This window comes from Chenopodium quinoa, unplaced genomic scaffold, assembly GCF_001683475.1.
Source record: "Chenopodium quinoa cultivar QQ74 unplaced genomic scaffold, ASM168347v1, whole genome shotgun sequence".
Lineage (NCBI taxonomy): Eukaryota > Viridiplantae > Streptophyta > Magnoliopsida > Caryophyllales > Amaranthaceae > Chenopodium > Chenopodium quinoa.
In genome coordinates this window covers 7,400,784-7,421,721 of record NW_018743955.1, presented here as the reverse complement: position 1 = coordinate 7,421,721, position 20,938 = coordinate 7,400,784, and the positions used below count along the sequence as shown (strand labels likewise).

Here is a 20,938-nt window from a genome sequence, read left to right as displayed (position 1 = left end):
CAACATGGTCATTTTAACTTTTATCAAGCATGACTTCTAATTCTCAAGTGATTCATAATCATATAAGAATATGAGTCCATCCTTAACTTTGGATGTGCAAATGGTTAATGTGACCTAACTTTACTTGTTGTAAGTAAGTGTATTTTGAATCATCTAAATTATTTTGTGATCTACTTATATCAATGTCATAAAACAAAATTAACTCATATCTAGCAAAATGAAAACAATTTATTACCTTGGTCATGGATCAACACTTGTCTAAGCCAAGTAAACCAAATTCAGTATTCAAAACAAGAAAACCGAAATATTGTCTCATCAAAACTGGAAATTGTTCTAAAATCATGATAAACTAATCAAAAATTTAAAACTATGAAGCTATCTCTGGCACTTAAACACTTCTAGTGAACCTTCAAGCTCCATTTCCATGCTAGCTTCACTTATTTGCAGTTCCTGCGCAACATCACTATGTTAAGCACTGCAACTTGGTATCACATACCTAAGTGAATGTTAAAATGTTTATAACATTATACCTGAGGTTGATGCTCCATTCTTCTTGAGGAAGTCATGGTATTTCTGGCAATTTCGCTTCCAATGCCCCTTCTTCTTGCAGTAAAAGCATTCACTTTCACTTGCAGCCTTGGGCTTTGGAGTCGTCTTAGGCTTTTCAGGAGCCTTGGCAACTTGCTTGCCCTTGCTCTTGGCACTAGCCTTTTGCCCCTTCTTCTTGAACCCCTTTCCCTTTTGAATCATAAGAACTTCCTTCTTAGGTTCCTTAGGGATTTGTTTCTTAGCACTAACCAGCATTGCATGTAATTGATTCATAGTCTTTGCAGTGGCAGTCATGTTAAAATTCATGATAAACTGGTTGAAACTTTCTTGTAGTGAATGGAGAATGATGTCTGTTGCCAAATCATCACTATATGGGTGCCCCAGTTTTTCCATACTTTGAATTAGGCCGATCATTTTGAAAACATGATCATGAACTGTGGCACCCTTCTCCATCCTACAATCCAGAATCTCACGATGGAGCTCATACCTTTCAACTCTAGCTTGTTTCTTAAACAAAGCTTTGAGTTCTTGCATGATTGAGTAGGCATCCTGGTCCTCAAAACGCTTTTGAAGACCAGGCTCCATGGTAGCAATCATTAAGCAAGTGATAGGTATAGCTCTGTCATGAGCTTCCATGTGCTTCTTGATCTCTGCCGCAGTTGGATTTTCTGGCAGAGGTCCTAGTATGGGGTGTCAATGATGTCCTCTTTACCCTCAGATTTCAGAACAAGTCTCAGCATTCTTTCCCAAGTGGAAAAGTTCTCCCCTGTCAACCTATCCTTCTCAAGGAATGGTCGAAGGTTGTAAACGTTGTTGTCATTGTGGTTACGGCTACCCATCTATGTCAAAATAAGCAAAGTTTAAAAATTATGTTTAATATAAAATTTAAAGTACCATAAATGCATTCATTTGGTAACTTTAAAACACTTTATTAATAATTAATTGATCCCAATTGAATTTAAGTGATTCCAAGATCCTTTATTTGTGCAATAATTGACCGGACTTTGGCCCTAACATCAACCATTACATAAAATCTAACATACATAATCTACTAATGCAATAAATCATGACATAGTATGGCACCTTAGTTCTAAGAAAACTAGAAATGAAATAGCTCCCACTTGAATCGTCATGGATCTCCACCCACCTTGCTCCTTTGGGCCTTCACTTCATTAGCTTCTTTGGATTAACACTATTTAAATAACTATTCTATTTACTTTAAATAAAAGTTACAAAAATACTCAACGGTACGCATACCGTATTTAGATTACAAAAATACATCACGATGCGCAAATCGTATTTAAGAATCTATGGGCCATACTAGTCTATATATAGCAACATAATATCATATATTATAAAAGTGCCATATAATAACTCACTCAACATGCTTGTCTAAACTACAACATCGAATGTTCATAATAAAGTCAACGCATTTCCTAAAATATCTCATATTTTAATTATAATTAGATAATATCATATATTATTCATGACCGTTTATAAAATATCATATATTTAATTTAGTCATGAGATGGAATCAAATTATATTTTAATCTAGAAAGATAAATCTTATTTAATCTTCCATGATTAGCCAATCAAATAATTTTAAAATCAATTATATCATAATCTAATTATGGGATAATCACATTATTTAAATCAATTATTATCCTTTTGGAATATGCTCAGAATACCTAGTCAAACTTATCCAAAATTAACCACTTTAATTAGGATAATTACCAATTTAACAACTTTAAATATGGATAATATCAAATATAACAACTTTTGAATATTTGATTTTATCCTAAAATAAAAGATTTTATCCAAATAAAACCAACTTTATCTTTTAAAAATAAAAGATCATATTTTCAAAATATTCTATCTTATCCAAAATAAAACTGATTTTATCCCAAAATAATTCATAATTATCTTAAATAATTTTAAAATAAGATAATTAATTTTTTTTTTTGAAAAACCGCAAGCCACCACCACCGGCCACCGTGGTTGGCTAGCCGAAGCTAGCCACGGTGGATGGCTGCCTTAACAGCAGCCACTGCCGCAAGGCAGTAGTGGGCAGCTGCTCTGGCAGCCGTGGCAGCAGCCGTGCAACGCTTGCACGCTGCTGCCCACAGCCACCCCAGATCGCCTGCCCTCCCTCCCTCCCTCTCGGACTGCCACCTGGTCGGCAGCCGCCGTGGCTGCGCCACCCAGCCGCGGTTGCCGACCACTTAAAACTTTTTTTTGTTTTAATTTAATTAAAATAACACTTATCATAATTAAATTAAATCAGTCCATAAGATTAAAATTAAATCACATTCAACTTTAAAATTAGGGTTTATCATAAAATTAATCCCAATTTATTTTTAACTTTTAAAATTAGATTGATGATCATACACAAAACACTTTTATGTATAAATCAATCTGATTAAAATTATGAATCATAAAATAAATCGAATTAAATCAAAATCAAGCACAAAAATCATATTTTAGGGCTAGGATTTTTGAAAATTTCGAAATTTAGGGTTAGGGGGTTCGAAAATTTCGAACAATTAGGGCTAAAATTCGGTCTCTTCATGGCTATTTTGAGCATAATTAAATCACATTTAATCGATTCCAAAAGTTTAATCACATTAAATATAATAATTGAACCATAATTAAATTAATTTCTCCCTCTTAATTGATTATAAAATTAACGTGGACATCAAATAATCGTATTATTATGATCTAGCGCGTTCATGCAAGAGGCTAACTGATACCACTGTAAGAGTTTATAGGTACTACACAGCGGAAAAACATGAATCATATTCAATCAAGTACCAATCCCAAGAATCACATGCATAACACACAAGACACATAATCATACCTTTGACGTGTGAATTCCACGAAGCTATTCGACAGGCAAATCAGGGAGAGAATAGAGCCCCAAGCGTTGCTCCTCTACTTAGTCCACGAGATTCGAACGAGCCGTCCACAACTACTAGATTGGTCGAGTGATTGAGGAAAACCGCGATCACCACCTTTACGGACAACCGACCACCGCACGAACCACCACCACCACGACACACCACCGACGCCTAGGAGGAGGAGAGAGCCGTGTGAGAGAGAGGACTTTGAGAGGGGTTGGGTTTCGTGTTTGCTAATTAGGGTTTGATCACACTGATCAGTTAATTGCTTCCTTACTGCAAACCTAGGCACCTAGTCTATTTATAATCTCATTATAATTAGACTAGGTCACGAAGCCCAAAACTCCTTCTAATCCACTACATGGCCGACCACCTAGAGTGATGAGGCCCATGATGGGCCTCGTCCTCTAATGCTCGATCTAGCCCCTTTGTGTGACCTTATAGGATCCGTCCAATTGGGCTTTGGGCTATTTTACTAGTCCAAAGATCGTTAGTACCTCTAGTTATGGCAAAACGACGACCCAAATGTACGAACTTAATTATCTCCATAATTTGATCCAATTATATATCTATTAATTGCACACGACGAAGACATAACTCCTTCAGCCACTTGGTGCAGGTGCTTTCCGACCACCCTCAAGAGTGTGGCGAAGGAATGGTTTAACATATTTAAAAGTACTCGTTTTATTTCATTTGTCGTTGCTACTAGCTCTTCACCTCTTCCACAGTCTCTGCTTTAATCACATATTTAAAAGTATGTAAGAAAATCTAACCCTTTTACCACAATTTCTACTGAAAAGATCACATGGAAACCTATTGTATCTTACATCACATTTAGAATGAAAGTCTTTGACATCAGACTTACACAATAACACAATACATTCGGTGGAAATAAAAGTCAGCAATTACGCCTACACTACAGATTAACAAGTTGTGGTATTGTGGTCATTCAGTGTATCTTATCTTCTCTTAATTTTGAAAACCGACAACGATTTATTAAACAAAATCATCACCAAATAAAAATGAATTACAAGACTTGCGCGACGTCGTTCGTTCCCTGTTGGTGTGTCAGATTCGGAATTGGGTTTCACCTGGTTGGCAGGGTGTGCTCGTCGTAGACAGTTGTTGTATTTTCAGTATTAGTTTTTTCCTAGCTCTTTTGTCCAAAAAAAAAAAAAAAAAAAAAAAAAAAAGAATTACAAATGCATAGGCTCTGAAATAACTATGTGCATCTGCAGATTATCAAGAACCCCACCCCCCCCCCCCCCCCAAAAAAAAAAAAGGAGGGTGTGCAGGAAATAATATAGCTTAAGAGAATGACTACATACTTGAAATGCTTCTGTAATTTACAACTCTGAAGACCTCTTATCTTCAGATCAACTCTTATCTCATGGCTGCTCATGAGGCAAACTCTAGACAAGTTTATAAAGCTGCCAGCAATCCCGTGATACAATGCGGATTGATATCGCTTATAATTAGTAACATATAATGTTGGAAGATAACATTTAAATTGGTAAAAAGTTCTTTCAAATTTGGGAGAGGAATACATTGTGTACATTCTCCATGAAACCAGCTTTGTTGCCCTTGTATTGTAGCAGCACTTTGTGAGCAACTCTCAACAGTTTCCACCTTATTTCTGAATTTCTCTAGTAGCTTTAGCTATCTGCACAGTGCAAAATACAACTTACTAGTGAGCATCCAACTATTGTGACACTTTTATCTGGACAAAGATGTAATAACCTAAGTAATAACTAAAAAACAGTAAAACTGAAATAATTGATCTTAATAAGGCATTCTAAGAGCAGAAACTTCATTTGCTAACCATGTTTATTATGATGATGGAATTTCAGTTGTAAAATTTCATCCTCGATTTTCTTGAAATATGCAAGAGAAATATATAGCAGAATTTAAAGCAGAATTACTGTTAGGAAAGGACCTAAGAGATGAATCAGTTTTGTAAAACTTGAACAAGAGCAATTTTAATTGATTAATGATCATATACTCCAAAACTGTGAAAACTTGCAACAAACCAGCATAAGACCGACCCATCAAGAAAGAGCAGCAATGTTGTGAGTTATATTAAAGGAGAATGCTAGAAAATATTAGTATGAAACGGAGAAGTATGATATATATCAAGTTGCAGGGAATAGTATTTGCTTGTCTGCGTACCTGGTTATGAAATAACAATGATTGTAGAGAGCTGAGGAAATAAGTCATAGATCATCGTTTCGAAATTTGATGATAGGAATGTGTTTAATGTAAGGCCAATCCTCCCTGGGGGGATCTCTTTGACATCTACTCTTCAGGCTTTCTGAACATCCAGAGAACTCAAGTTGGTTCAGAGAGGTGAGTTTAGGCATCCAATTCGGTATTGATTCGAGTCTTTTGCAATTTTCAACATAAAGGTATTTGAGGGCAGCCAAGGATTGCATCCAATCAGGCAGACTCACTAGCTGTGGGAGACCCCAAAATTTCAAGCTGTGGAGAGAGTGAAGGGATCGCCATGGCCTGGCATCCTCTGTCTCTTCTGATAGCCTCACATTAGGACAGTTGGATATCTCTAACCACTTTAAGGATGTGAGATGCTCTAATCCCCCAGAAACACTCCTTAGTTTATCACAGCATCTAATTTCCAATGTTTGCAGAGAAGACGAGCAGTTGCGAAATACCTCCTCTACTTCTTCGAAGCTTTCCAACTCACACCGAACATCTTGAAATGATAAGCTTTCAAGACTCTGAAAGGCCACCATAGGCAGAGAATTTAACCACACCACATTGTCTATTTCCACTTTCCTTAATGTAGGAAATGGAACAGTACTACTTTTACTCGAATTTTCAAGATCAATCAATGACTGCGACAACTTATCACAAGAGAAAACTGATGATGAGGGAGGAACCTCTCCTATTTTTTCCTCCCTTTTTGTTCGTAATATTTTCAGTCTTTTATTGAAGTCTCTTAAGTATAAAACTTCCACCTTGAGACACAGCGGAATACATGTCAACTCCGGGCAACACACAATATTCAAGTTAGAGAGACATAATTGCATTTTTTTTGTTATTTTCAAGGAGAAGAAGATCATCTCTCCATCCTTTCAACTTGGGCAAATCAAACAACTCAAGGCTTTCCAAGGATGGGAAGAAAGATACTCCTTGACTAATTTCTATGTACTCCAACTTAGGCAACCTCCCAAGATTGAGGAATTTGAGATGTCGCAAGCTTCCAAGACATGGTAGGTACTCCAACTTCTCACAAAGCAAAAGACGAATGCTTACGAGATTTGGGAGAAGGGTTGCCCAACCAGGCATTCTCACACCACGGTACTCCCGTACTTATAAGTACTTGAGATTCGAATGTGGTTGTAGATCTTCCATAAATCTTCTTGCTTCCTCAGTATCCACATCTCCAACTACCTCCTGATGATGAAAACGAAACGTAAGGCGATTGAGATGTTCCTTAAACCTTAAATATTGTCCTTCAGTTCTGCTGCCGTCTACCTTAATGACATTTTTAGGCCACTTAAACTGGACTTTAAGACTACCTTTGAGGTTGTTCATAGCCTTAAGATCATCCAGTCCATCAAACCATTGCTTCGTAGTTGAATTACTTCCTTCAACACCCACTATAAAATTACTTAGCCTGTGAAGGTTAATCAACTTACCCATCCCCTTGGGAAAACATTTCATGCCACAACCATACGTAATCAAGGTCCTAAGCTTCACCAGCCTGGTCAAATCTTTTGGCAACTCTTTCAACTGAAAGCAATCACTTATCTCTAAGGTTTGTAAATTACATAGTTTTGTAATTGACTTCGGAAGCACTTCTAGTCTGTTGTTCCCCGAAAGATTTAAATACCTCAAATGCAACAGTTCACCTATTGATTCTGGCAAAGTTTTGATACTTTTATGAGACAAATCCAATGCCCTGAGGCGAATGCAATTAGCCAATAATGCCTCTGTGAAGAACTGATTCAATTTAACTTCCCCGCCACCAACAAAAACATACGTCCGAATATGGGACTTGTATAACGAACATCTTGTAACTTTGTTTGTGGAAACAGACAGGTGGCGGACTTTATTATCCAAGTTGTCCTCTAAGTTATATGTTGCACAAATCTCCTGTTTGGTTACTATTTGAGCAACATCGTGCATTAGATCATGAATTTTAAAAAACAAGATACCAAAACCTAATACACTTCTGCATACGTCTTGAAAGAAACATCTTTGCAACAAAATTGAAAAATATTCCTCTGCAGCATCTTCAATATTTTGACCTTCATCTAAAGGAACAATATAGCCTTGTGCCATCCAAAGGCTTATTAGCATCTCCTTTCTTATCAGATAATCCTTGGGAAACAACGCACAATAGCTGAAACAACTTTTCAGTGGAGACTCGAGATTATGATAACTCAGCTTCAATATAGGCATGATGTCATTTTGGCTCTCTCTGAGGTTGGCTAATCGGATTTGAGCAAGTGATAGCCACTTACTTTTGTCTTGGCCATATAAGAGACTTCCTACCACTCTTATAGCAAGAGGGACTCGAGAACATCCTTTTACAATCTCTTGCCCTATATTGACCAAGTCTTCAGGAGGTTTAGATGATTGCAATCCAAAAGCCATCCTTTCAAACAAACACCAAGAATTCTCCTCTGATAAGCCTTGGAGCTCGTGTGTTAGACCGTCTCCTATTATTTTTGCTGTTGCTAGTGAACGTGTTGTTAACAAAATCCAGCTTCCTCTTTGACCTCCGATTAAGAATCTTTCGAGGTCACGCCACTGATCACACTTCTCAGACCATACATCGTCTAAAACAAGCAAGTATTTTTTACCTGCTAGTTGGTCGCGTAGCTGCTTTTGTACCTGATCCATGGTGGAGTCCTTCTGAAGCTTATCAGTTGCTGAAGCCAAAATCTTAAAAAGAATATCTTTTACATCAAGTTGCTGCTGATCTTGATCAGAGACACAAGTCCACAACCTCAACGGAAATGCACTTATAACCCTTGGATCGTTATGCACAAGTTGAGCAAGGGCTGTTTTGCCCAACCCTCCAATTCCCACAATCGTGAGAAAAGATACATCACGTTGCACATTAGAACCGAGCATCATACCGACAATCTTTTCCAAGTCATCCTTCCTTCCAATGATATCACCTGCATCCACATAAGAACAGGTCTCGGGCCTTCTCCTTCGGATAGGCTCGGGATCATGCTTAAAGCTAAACTGAGTGTTATAAGCAATAGCATCCAGTTTCTTTCTGATTTTCTTAACCCCTTGAGACATTCTGTAAGCAACACCAAGTGGGTTATCAGAAAAGAAACGACACACCTTTTTAGAGAGACTACCACCAGTCTCCAAGAGTTGCTTCTGCTCAGCAAGAGTAACAAACTCGTCCAGCAGATCATCTGCTTCAAAGACAGCATCCTTGAGCTCCTGGAGCTTATACTGTGCTTCATGGGAGAGCTCCTGCTTGGCCTCTGCATCAAGTAGCACAGCATTGACAGCAAAGACTGTGCGTCGAAGATCATCAAGCTGCGATTTGTAGCCAAAGATTGAAAGGATCTCTTGTAGCTCTGAACACTGCAGCGATGCAAGCAGAGTTTGAGCAGCTGATAACCCTGTTCCAATAATATCCATTTTTTCTGACAAAAAGATGTGACTGAATAAGGAAATGGTTGCAAGCTCTGGTTTATTCCATTCAAAGTAAAAATAATGCAAACATTGAATCATATTGTTGATAAGGTAGGGCTTTATTGAAATAGTGTAAGATTAATTTTTCATGCTGGACAAATCATATTGTAATCTCAAGTAACAATTCAGTGGATCCACAAATTTGATTTTTTCTTTCCTAATAGTTTCACTAGAACAATTTCTGGGAAACGGGGCAAAGGGTAACCACTCACTCACCGTCTCTTAAACGAATAATTCACCACCAACAATCAGTGTTCTAGCAAATTAATCACCTCCATATAGATCAAAGCAAACCACTAATTAAAACCCAAAAAGGGCTACAAATCCTAATTCATGCAGTCTTTAAACAGCATTAAACCATTAATCATTCTTATTTTTTGTACATTATTCAGTCAAAATCATATTTTCCAGGACCAATTAATGACTCTTTTAGCTAAATTGAAAACTAATGAAAAGTACTCATTCTGAATACTTTTTCTGATCAAAATTTGACCAGCACATACGAATTGAAACAAGAAACTCAGCTTACAATCACAACAACACCACACAAATGCAACAATTAGGAGTGTTTCAAGAATGAACCAAACCAAATTACAAATTAAAGTCACACCGAACAGAAATCAACGGCGACAAATGTTCTAATTTATAGCAAAGTACTAATGTAAAATTGTTAGAATGGTAATTTAAGGAGGTGTATATGAGCAATATGGCAATTGAAAAAAAAAAGTTCAATAATTTATATAAGAGCAATTAAATCTAAGAGAATTGTGTAATTAAACCTTATATTATCAGATAATTGACGATTTTAAAGAAAAACATACATCATACCTCAACTTTAATGGAGGAGAGAAAACTCAGAGTATGCTTCAATGGAAAACTTGAGGAAACTTAAATGGAGTAGAGACTGAGAGAGAGAGGAGAAAATTGAATGAATTTTAAGAGTAAAAATTAGAAAGAGGGATTAATAGAAAAGAAGAAAGTATAGCTTTTGAATTTCAATTGCATTTCAGCTTCATTTCATTCTATTTGCTTATCTTTATTTATTGTTCTTATACCAAAAGTGACATAAGAATAAGATAGGTCTCTTACACGAGTTGAAGTGTTGAACTGCTGTGTCACCATCGCATAATTTTTTTTTTTTTTTTTTTTTTTTTTTGGTGTTTAGAGAGCCACAAGGGCGGGGTTGAGAATTGATCCCAAGATCTTTTGGAATCGGGAGGGAAGCTCTAACCATCGCATAATAATTGCACTACACACACATTTTAAAGATTTGTTGCAAATTACCACTTTTTTAGCTAAATTTATCAATTGTTATATGTTAAATGGGTGGTAAGTTGCAACAAAATTTTTCAAAATGATTATTTTTTTTTATTTTATTTACCTTTCATAGGTTCTTCCCGTCCGAATTAGCATACTAGTCACTTTTGAAGTGGGGGAAAAGGGTAAGGGAATCCCCACCCTAAAGTGCTTCTAGTAAGATTTGACCTCATAATTTCATGATTGTAAGATGCAAAGCTTAACATTAGTGTATCGTATTAACGTAATTATTGAACCATTCAATGTTTATTATGGGCTCATTTCAACAAAAATGACGGTAGTGAACTATAACCTCTACATATCAACATATGTGATATGCGGCATATGCCCTTTAATAGGCGTATTAGCAATTTAGCACTAGATTGTACACGTAGTAAATTAATTTTTGTGTTCTAAATGTTACAGAGTAGATAAACTAAAATTAAGATAGAAAAATATTACAGAGTAGCAAAATAAAGTCTTAAAGTTGATTATTTTAAGTCGTACCTTTAGGCTTTACCCACTAAGAACAAAGAAATGTTTGTGATATTCTAAAATCCAACATAATCTATCTAATTAACCAATCTAACTCACTAACAAAGTACTTCATTTGAATGTAATTGCTTGTTTATTTTTTCTCTTTTGTGTGCTTGTTTGTTTTATTCTTGGTTTTTTTGCTTTATTTGGATGTAATGCATCTTCATTTGAATCAAAAAAAAAAAAAGTACTTCATTTGTGGTAAAATCTAATTTTTTGTTTGAATTTAAATAAAAAGTGACCTTTAGTATATCTTAAATACTATAGTACAATATACTCCATTACTCCAATGAACCAAATTCATAGTCAATACGGAAAATTTGGAACCTTTGTTTTATGGCAAAACTAGGATGGAAGATCCTTACCCAACCTAATAAACTTTGGGTTAAAATTTTTAACAAAAGATATCTTAAATACTCTAACTTCCTTGATTATAATGCCAAGATTACTGACTCCCCAATTTGGAAGGATATTCTTCAAGGGAGAGATATCCTTAAAAAAGGTATCACTATCCACATAGGCAATGGCGAGGATACCTCTCTTTGGTTTCATAAGTGGATTGGGGATAAACCCTTATATCTTGACGACAACATTAAAATTCCCGATTCGAAAGGCCATTGGAGAGTCTCTGACATTATAAGAAACAATAAATGGAACACTTCCCCTATCTCGCACCTTCTTGATTCTAATACTCTTCTCAACATTGAAGCTATCCCTCTTTCCCTTTTCCACTCTCCCAAGGACAAACTGAGATGGATTCACCATAACAGCGGTTCCTTCACCATTAAATCTGCTTACTTCAACTCTATTTCTCCTACTCAATCTCCCAATTCTTTCCTTTCTACTTTCCCTTGGAAGAACTTGTGGAAAATTCATGCCCCGTTCAAATATAGAATGTTGTTTTGGAACATAATCAGAGGAATTCTCCCTATAGGGGCTGTTCTAGCCTCAAAAATTCCAAACTTTGACCCTATTTGCCCTAGATGTAACTACTCTTATGAGGATTATATCCATCTTTTTAGAGATTGTCCAGCCAAGCTTTTTGGGCCCTTATTTTTAAATATTTCCCTCCCACAGATTTTAAATATACTGAATTTTATTATGAGAATTTTGAAGACTGGATTTTTTTAAATTTCAACCATGATAGTTCTTGGAGAGTCTTGTTTTGTGTTGCCCTCTGGCATCTTTGGTCAATTAGAAACAACATGGTTTTCAACCAAAAGATGGCTTCTATTCACACTTGTTTTAACAAATTTTATTGCGACTATGCTATTACCTTGAAGTTATCTCAGGTTGGGTTAGATGTTGCATCTTCATGTAGACCCGTTTCTGCTAGAGTTTGGTCCCCCCCCCCCCCCCTCAAAGGGGTTACTATAAACTCAATACAGATGGTTCTTGGCTAAGCTTGGGAGAAGGTGGTGCTGGAGGTGTCATACGCTGTGAAAAAGGGAAGTGGCAGATTGGGTACACTATGAGTATCAAGACTCTAGGGGCTGCTTCAGCTGAGCTTCTCGCCATTAGGGAAGGTCTTAACACTGCGTGGGAAAGAGGTATAAGGTTCCTTGAGTTGGAAACCGATGCACAAGCCCTCACTTGCATGATTCAGAACCCACATTTCTACATGGACCATCAGCTCTTCAACATAATCAATGATGTCTCTCAGCTTCTCAAAAGGGAATGGCAGGTTACGGTGCTCCATGTCAAGAGGTCTGCTAACAAGATTGCTCATGATTTGGCCGAAATTGGCAGGGGGATGACTGATGACGATATTCTTTTTCACTTCTACCCCCCTCCTGGTCTAACTCACTCCTACACCAAGGAGCTTGCTAACTCCATCTCCATGATGGATGAAAACCAATCTCCTTCATGAAGTGTTCCTTGAGTCCCTGCTGCTGGGCTCCCCTATACACTACTACTACTATGCTTCCCTGCTTTTATATATATATATATATATATATATATATATATATATATATATATATATATATATATATATATATATATATATATATATATATATATATATATTTATTTCCAGCTTTCCTTTACTTTCTATCTACTTGTTGGTTTTGGCCTATTGGTTTGCAATTTTCTGCTACAATGCAACCATGGCAGCCCCTTTTGTTCCAAAACTATGATTCCCTAGATGTTTTAATCATCTAGTGGTAATATATTATCCTTTTCTTGTTTAAAAAAAAAAGATATATCGAGCTCTCTTTTCACACCCCCGCATCTCCTCAATAATCATAATACTAGTATCATTAAATTACTCAAACTCTAGATGTTATTGCCATTGTAATATTTTTAAGTTACCTTCTTGTGTGTGTATCTCACACGTACTATATACTTTAAAATAAAAGGTGTCAAATTTATATTCGAGTCGACTTGCTCCAAAACTAACCTATAAAATATCAATTCAGGCTTCGATTCACATGAACCTGAAAATTTAACCTGACTCAAGTTTAAGAATAAATCCCACCCAACCCGGTCCCATTGAACCCGACACAAACACCCAAAATCTCTACTTTAAATAGTTCCTTGTTTTATTTCATTTGTCATAGCTACTAGCTCTTCCACAATCTCTCCTTTAATCAGAGATTTCACCCTTTCACCACAATTTCTACTGAAAATATCACATGGAAACCTACTATATCTTACGAAGTACATTATATTGATAAATGATAATGAAAGTCTTTGACATACACAATACATTCAGTGGAAATAAAAGTCAGCAGTTATGCCTACACTACAGATTAACAAGATGTGGTCATTCAGTTTATTACGTCTTCTTGAATAGATGCACAGCAGATGCATACAGAAGTACAGAACTACTAGCCAAATCTTGGCATAAACGTATTGACCATTGAATATAGAGAGGGAGTTTCTCTTAATTTTGAAAACCGGCAACGTTTTATTAAACGAAATCATCACCAAATTAAAATGAATTACAAATGTACAGGCTCTGAAATAATTATGTGCATCTGCAGATTATCAAGGAAACTCCATCTCAGAAGAAAAAATTAAAATAAAAAAGGAAAGCAGGAAATAGTATAGCTTAAGAGAATGACTGCATACTAGAAATGGTTCTGTAATTTACAACTCTATGCATTTTGAAGCAGCGAACTGAAGACCTCTTATCTTCCGATCACCACTTATCTCATGAGTCAAACTCTAGATAAGTTTTTAAACCTACCAGACTGGCAGTAGTCCCATAATACTACGTGGATTAATATCGTTTATATTTGTCAAAAAAAAAAAAATTATTGTTTATAATTAGTAACATTAAGGGGGCGTTTGGTTCACAGAGTGGTATGGAGTTGGAATCAGGAATGGGGTTAAGGTGGTATCGGGTTAGAACTTGATACTTAATACCATGTGTTTGGTTTGATTCTGGAATGGAATATCTCACTATTTTCTCCTTTTATTTGATACCTAAAGGAATGGAATGAGCCAAACCCACCTCCCCCCAAGGTTTCTAAACCCCATACCTCATGGGTTTAAGGTATGGGTTTGAAATTCATATTTTTGACAACCAAACAAATGGTATGGGTTTTAGTCATTCTAAACCCATACCTCACACCTATATTTCGTAAACCAAACGCCCCCTAAATGTAGGAAGATAACATAGCACAACAATAGCATAGAAATATACAAGTAAACCATGATAAAACAATTAAAACAAAACAGGTTGATATTGGCTACATAAGTAACAATAACTATTGTGAGTTTGTGACACAGCAGTAGTTCTAATTACAGAGTATATTAGGAAACTAACAAGTTGGTCAAATTTAGGAGAAGTATATAATGTGAACATTCTCCTTGAAACTAGCTTTGTTGCCCTTGTATTGTAGCTGCACTTGTTTATCAACAACTCTTTCTTCCTCAACAGTTTCCACTTAAAATTTCTGAATTTCTGTAGCTATCTGCAAAGTGCACAATACAAAGTAATAGTGAACATCCTACTACAGTGACAATCTGGTCAAAGACATAAACCTAATAATTAAAAAAGTAATAGTATAACTGAAAATCAAGAATTTGATTCCAATCAGCTATTTTATTAACTGCAGAAATTGGCAAACCAAATTTATCAGAAAGTATGACAGAGTTTCAGTTGTAGCATTAAATCCTTGATTTACTTGTTGGCGTACCTGGTTATAGAATAACAATGATAATAGAGAAGCAGCGGAAATAAGTAGAACGATCCTATCGAATTATAACAATGGGGATGTGTTTAATGTAGGACCAATCCTCCCCGGGGGTTCTTTTCGACATCTACTCTTCAGGCTTTCTGAACATTCAGAGAGCTGAAGTTGTTTCAGAGAGGTGAGTTTGGGCATCCAATTCGGTATTGATTCGAGTCTCATGCAATCACAAATACGCAGGTATTCAAGGGCTGCTAAGGATTGCATCCAATCAGGCAGACTCACTAGCTGTGGTAGACCCTCAAATCTCAAATCGAGGAGGGAGTGATGAAGGGATCGCCATGGCCTGCCATCCTCTGTCTCTTCTGAAAGCCTCACATTTGGACAGTTCCGTATCACTAACTTCTTTAAGGCAGTGAGATGCTCTAATGCTCCACAAACACTCCTTAGTTTGTCACATCTTTCAAATTTCAAGGTTTGCAAAGAAGACAAATAGCTGCGAAACACCTCCTCTACTTCTTCCAAGCTCTCTACCTCACACCAAATACCTTCAAATGATAAGCTTTCAAGGCTCCGGAAAGCCACCATTGGCAGACAATTTAACCACACCACATTGTCTATAACCACGCTCTTTATTTTAGGAATGAGAATAGTACTAGTTTTACTCGAATTTTCAGGATCACAAGAGAATACCGATGAGGGAGGAACTTCTCCTATTTTTTCATCCCTTTTTGCTTGTAATATTTTCAGTCTTTTATTGAAGTTTCTTAGGAATAGATATTCAACCTTGGGACACAATGGAATACATGTCAACTCTGGGCAATCAATTATTGTCAAACCGAAGACACATAATTGTATGTTTTTGTTATCTTCAAGGAGATGAAGATTACCTCTCCATCCTTTCAACTTCGGCAATTTCAACAACCTAAGGATTTCCAAGGAGGGGAAGATTGATACTCTTTGAGCACATTCTGACCCAGGCGTGGAACTGAAAACTGATGGACTAATTTCTATGTACTCCAACTTAGGCAAACTATTAAGCCAGAGGGATTTGAGATGTCGCAAGCTTCCAAGACATGGAAGGTACTCCAACTCCTTGCAAACCTCGAGATGAATACGTACAAGATTTGGGAGAAGGGTTGCCCAACCAGGCATTCTCACACCAAGGTACCTTGATACGTCTAACCGCTTTAGATTCGAATGTGGTTGCAGCTCTTCCATAAATCTTGTTGCTTCCTCAGTATCCACATCTCCATCTACCTCCTGATGACAAAAAAGAAACTTAAGGCTCTTGAGATGTCCCTTATTCTTTAGATAATGTCCTTCTGTTCTGCTCTCATCTACCTTAACAACAGATTTAGGCCACTTAAACTGGATATCAAGGTGACCGTTGAGGTTGTTCATAGCCTTAAGATCTTCCAGTCCACCAAGCCAGTGCTTTGTACTTGAGTAACTCCCTTCACCACCCACTATAAAATCACTCAGCCTGTGAAGGCAATTCAACTTGCCCATCCCCATGGGAAAACAAGTCATCTTGCGACAATCAGATGTAAGCAAGGTCCTAAGCTTCACCAGCCTGCTCAAATCTTTTGGCAGCTCTTTCAACTGACAGCAACGACTTAAGTTTAAGGTTTGTAGATTACCTAATTTTGTAATTGACTTCGGAAGCACTTCTAGTCTGCTGTTCCACGAGAGATCTAGATACCTCAAATGCAACAATTCACCTATTGATTCTGGCAATGTTTTGAAACTTAGATGACTCAAATCCAATGCCCTGAGGCAAAAGCAATTAGCCAATAATGCCTCTGCCCGGAACTGTTCCATTTCAACAACTTGTCTCCTTTGGCCAACAAAAAGAAACGTTCGAATATGGGGCTTGTTTAATGAACATCTTTCAACTTTGTTTCTGGTCACAGATAGATGGCGAACTTTATTATCCAAGTTACTGCAAAAGTTATGTGTTGCACGAATCTCCTGTTTGGTAACTATTTGAGCAACATCGTGCATGAGATCATGTATCTTAAAACTCACAATATCACCATTCTTCACATCTCTTAATACGTCTTGAAAGAAACATCTTTGCAACAAAATTGAAAAATATTCCTCAGCAGCATCTTCAATGCTTTGACCTTCATCTAAAGGGACGATATAGCCTTGTGCCATCCAAAGGCTTATTAGCATCTCCTTTGCTATCCAATAATCCTTAGGAAATAATGCACAATAGCTGAAACAACTTTTTAGGGGAGACTCGAGATTATGATAACTCAGCTTCAATATAGGCATGATGTCATTCTGGCTATCTCTGAGGTTGGCTAGTCCAATTTGCGCAAGTGATAGCCACTTACTCTTGTCTTGACCATATAAGAGACTTCCCACAACTCTTATAGCAAGGGGGACTCGAGAACATCCTTTAACAATCTCTTGCCCTATATTGACCAAGTCGTCAGCAGGGTTAGACGATTGTAATCCAAAAGCCATCCTTTCAAACAAACACCAAGAATTCTCATCTGACAAGCCTTGGAGCTCATATGTTAGACCATCTCCTATAATTTTTGCTGTCGCTAATGAACGTGTTGTTACCAATATCCAGCTTCCTCTTTGACCTCCGATTAAAAATCTTTCCAGGTCACGCCACTGGACACACTTCTCAGACCACACATCATCTAAAACAAGCAAGTATTTTTTGCCTGCTAGTCGATCGCGTAGCTGTTTCTGTACCTGATCCAAGGTGGAGTGCTCATGTGATTGTCCAGAAGCCAAAATCTTACAAATAATTTCTTTTACATCAAGTTGCTTCTGATCTTGATCAGAAACACAAGTCCACAACCTCAACGGGAATGCACTTGTAACCCTTGGATCATTATGCACAAGTTGAGCTAGGGCTGTTTTGCCCAACCCCCCTATTCCCACAATCGTGAGAAAAGATACATCGCGTTGCAAATTAGAATCGAGCATCATACCAATAATCTTCTCTAAGTCATCCTGTCTTCCAATGATATCACCTGCATCCACATAAGAACAGGTCTCGAGCTTTCTCCTCTGAATAGGCTCGGGATCATGCTTAAAGCTAAATTGAGTGTTGTATGCAATAGAATCCAGTTTCTTCCTGATTTTCTCAACCCCTCGAGACATTTTATAAGCAACACCTAGCGGGTTATCAGAAAAGAAACGAGACACCTTTTTAGAAAGACTACCGCCAGCCTCCAAGAGTTGCTTCTGCTCAGCAAGGGTAACAAACTCGTCCAACAGATCATCTGCTTCAAAGACGGCATCCTTGAGCTCCTCGAGCCGATGCTGTGCTTCATGGGAGAGCTCCTGCTTGGCCTCTGCATCAAGAAGCACAGCATTGACAGCAGAAACAGTGCGTCGGAGATCATCAAGCTGGGATTTGTAGCCAAAGATTGAAAGGATCTCTTGGAGCTCTGAACACTGCAGCGATGCAAGCAGAGTTTGAGCAGCTGATAGCACTGTTCCAATAATATCCATTTTTTTAAACTGAAAAAAGATGTGTCTAAATAAGATACTAACTTGCAAGCTCTGCTATATTCCACTCAAAAGAAAAATTATAGCAAACATTGTGCCATATAGTTGAAATCTTGTAGCAGAAGGAGATAAAGCAGTGGTTTATTGAAATAATGTAAGATCAATTTTTCATACTGGACCAGTCTTTTTTCATCTTAAGCAATAATTCAGTTGCTCCACAAATTTGGTTTTTTTCCTATTTGTTTCACTGGTCTAGTGGGGCTATCACTAGAACAATTTCTGGGAAACGGGCAAAGATTAACCACGTATTCCCCGTCTCTAAAAGATTGTCCCATATAATAAATGCCCAAAGGTTCACTAAAATAGAGGTCTAACAAATAATTCACCACCAACAGTTTTCTAGCAAATTATTCAATGCCATATAGATCAAAGCAAAGCCCCTGATTAAATTCCAAAAAGGGCTACAAACCCTAATCCATGAAATCTTTAAACAACATTAATTAAGTATTAAAAACAAAGCATTTGATGAAAAATACTCGTTCTTAAACTTTTTCTGATCAAAATTTGACCTGCACATATGAACTGAAACAAGAAACCGAGCTTACAATCACAATAGCACCACACAAAATACAACAATTAAGAATCTTTCATGAATGAACGAGAATGAATTACAAATTAAGTTGCACTAAACGGAAAAAAAATTAAAATAATTGATTGCACATTCTGAGAAATCAATGGCGACAAATGTTCTTATTTATAGCAAAGTACTAATGTTTAATCAATAGAATGATAATTCAAGGAGGTGTGATAATGGAGATTGAAAAAATAGTTCAATTGAAAAAATAGCTAAGAACAATTAAATAAAAAATAATTTTGTAATTAAACCTTATATTATCAAATTATTGATGATTATAAAGAAGAATATACATCATACCTCAGCTTTAATGGAGGAGAGAAAACTCGAGTATGCTTCAATGGAAACTTGGAGTACACTTCAATGGAGCAGACAGCAGAGAGATTGAGAGAGAAAGAGTTGAATGAATATTATGAGTAGAGCAGAGGAGAAAAGTGGAAATCAGGAAAGTATACCTTTTGAATTTAGTCTGCATTTCAGTTGCATTTCAGCTTCATTGTGCAACTGTCAAATTTTAAAAGCATTTTTTTTTTTTTGAATAGAAATTTTAAAAGCATTTAATAGTGTGTATGTAGTACATATATTCAATTCTTTATTGTATAATGTTATTTAGTGTGCAACATTAAAGTATAATTAGCTATTAGCCTAGCTGGTTAAACAATAATGCCCCTTTTAAGAGGTCAAGTGTAAAACATGTACCTCAGTAGCGGTTTTAGACTATAACTTTTTTTTTTTTCCAGAGTAAAACTTGTACCTCAAGTAGCAGTTTTAGACTATAACCGCTACTTAAGGTAGCGGTTTGTCTCTACAGAAAAAAATTACCCCAAATGTATCTCCAAGCCTACGTGGACTGTATTTTCGTAAATAAGTTTCATTCCAATGCAAAACCGTAAATAAGTTTCTTAAATGCTACTTCCTCTGTTCTTTTTTACTTGTCCTGTTTCTTTTATCACGCTTGTCAATGCAAATCCTTAGCGATCAATAACTTTAATTCTTCATAAGTAAAAATCATAAAAGTTGTATATTACGATAGTACTTATTGAGACGAATTAAAAAAGATATCATATAAGTATATTTTTTCTTACATATCATTCACAAAAGATGGTCAAAGGAGCGGTGGTGAATAGTGTAAAAGTCAAAGCGGATCAAGTAAAAAAGAACGGAGGAAGTATATTTTTGTAAATACAAAGTACCATGATCTCCTAGTAAGGAAACTCTAACCCCATGATTATGATTATGATTATGTACTGTGAATACTATCCCCATTTTATAGTTTTTGCAATGATTTAATATAAAATATACAGATTAGTAGTTTTCGCTATATTCTCGAGATCAACATATCCACTTATTTATACAGATTGTGCTGCCCTCTTTGCTCTTCTTCCTCCTTCTGGTTCAATGGAAATCTCTGCTTGGTGGCTCATTCAGGAGTTGCGGGCTTTGGTTCAGTTTTTTTTAGTTTGCCAGGTTCAAAAGGTTCCTCGTTTGTGGGTCAATCCTGCTTATTGGTTGGCTGGTTGTGCCCGACGTCGTCAGTTGTTGTATTTTCTGTTTTAGTTTTTTTGGTTTGACAGTTGTTTTTTGGTTGTTGTTCCTTTTATTTGATAGCTCTTTTGTCAAAAAAAAAAAAAAAAAAAAAAAAAAAAAAAAAAAAAAAATTACTTTAAAAATGATCGGCCTTTATACGTAATTAGGAAACTTGTCATAACAGT

General features: G+C 36.5%; 3 protein-coding genes across 5 annotated transcripts; 1 reads left to right on the top strand and 2 right to left on the bottom strand.

Annotated features, from left to right (window-relative positions):
• Positions 1-4,713: 4,713 nt before the first annotated feature.
• On the bottom strand, positions 4,714-10,200 carry LOC110689366 (putative disease resistance protein RGA3). The gene is made up of 3 exons (XM_021866143.1): positions 9,963-10,200; positions 5,616-9,085; positions 4,714-5,109 (listed from the first exon to the last, which is right to left on the bottom strand). The coding sequence occupies exon 2, from the start codon at positions 9,078-9,080 to the stop codon at positions 6,777-6,779; it is 2,304 nt and encodes a 767-aa protein (XP_021721835.1). The 5' UTR covers positions 9,081-9,085; positions 9,963-10,200; the 3' UTR covers positions 4,714-5,109; positions 5,616-6,776.
• Positions 10,201-12,438: 2,238 nt separating this feature from the next.
• LOC110689519 lies at positions 12,439-12,837 on the top strand. The gene has a single exon (XM_021866300.1). It carries the CDS (start codon positions 12,439-12,441, stop codon positions 12,835-12,837), a length of 399 nt encoding a protein of 132 aa, XP_021721992.1.
• Positions 12,838-14,633: 1,796 nt separating this feature from the next.
• Positions 14,634-19,990, bottom strand: LOC110689364 (disease resistance protein RGA2-like). Of its 3 annotated transcripts, XR_002504901.1 has the most exons (3): positions 19,527-19,990; positions 15,116-18,604; positions 14,634-14,890 (listed from the first exon to the last, which is right to left on the bottom strand). XR_002504901.1 is itself a non-coding variant. In XM_021866140.1 (2 exons), exon 2 carries the CDS (start codon positions 18,593-18,595, stop codon positions 15,179-15,181), a length of 3,417 nt encoding a protein of 1,138 aa, XP_021721832.1. In that variant the 5' UTR covers positions 18,596-18,604; positions 19,527-19,990; the 3' UTR covers positions 14,634-15,178. The 3 variants fall into 3 exon arrangements, 2 of the variants coding, with proteins under 2 accessions (XP_021721832.1, XP_021721833.1); XM_021866140.1 differs by having other exon boundaries at positions 14,634-18,604; XM_021866141.1 differs by having other exon boundaries at positions 14,634-18,538.
• Positions 19,991-20,938: the final 948 nt, after the last annotated feature.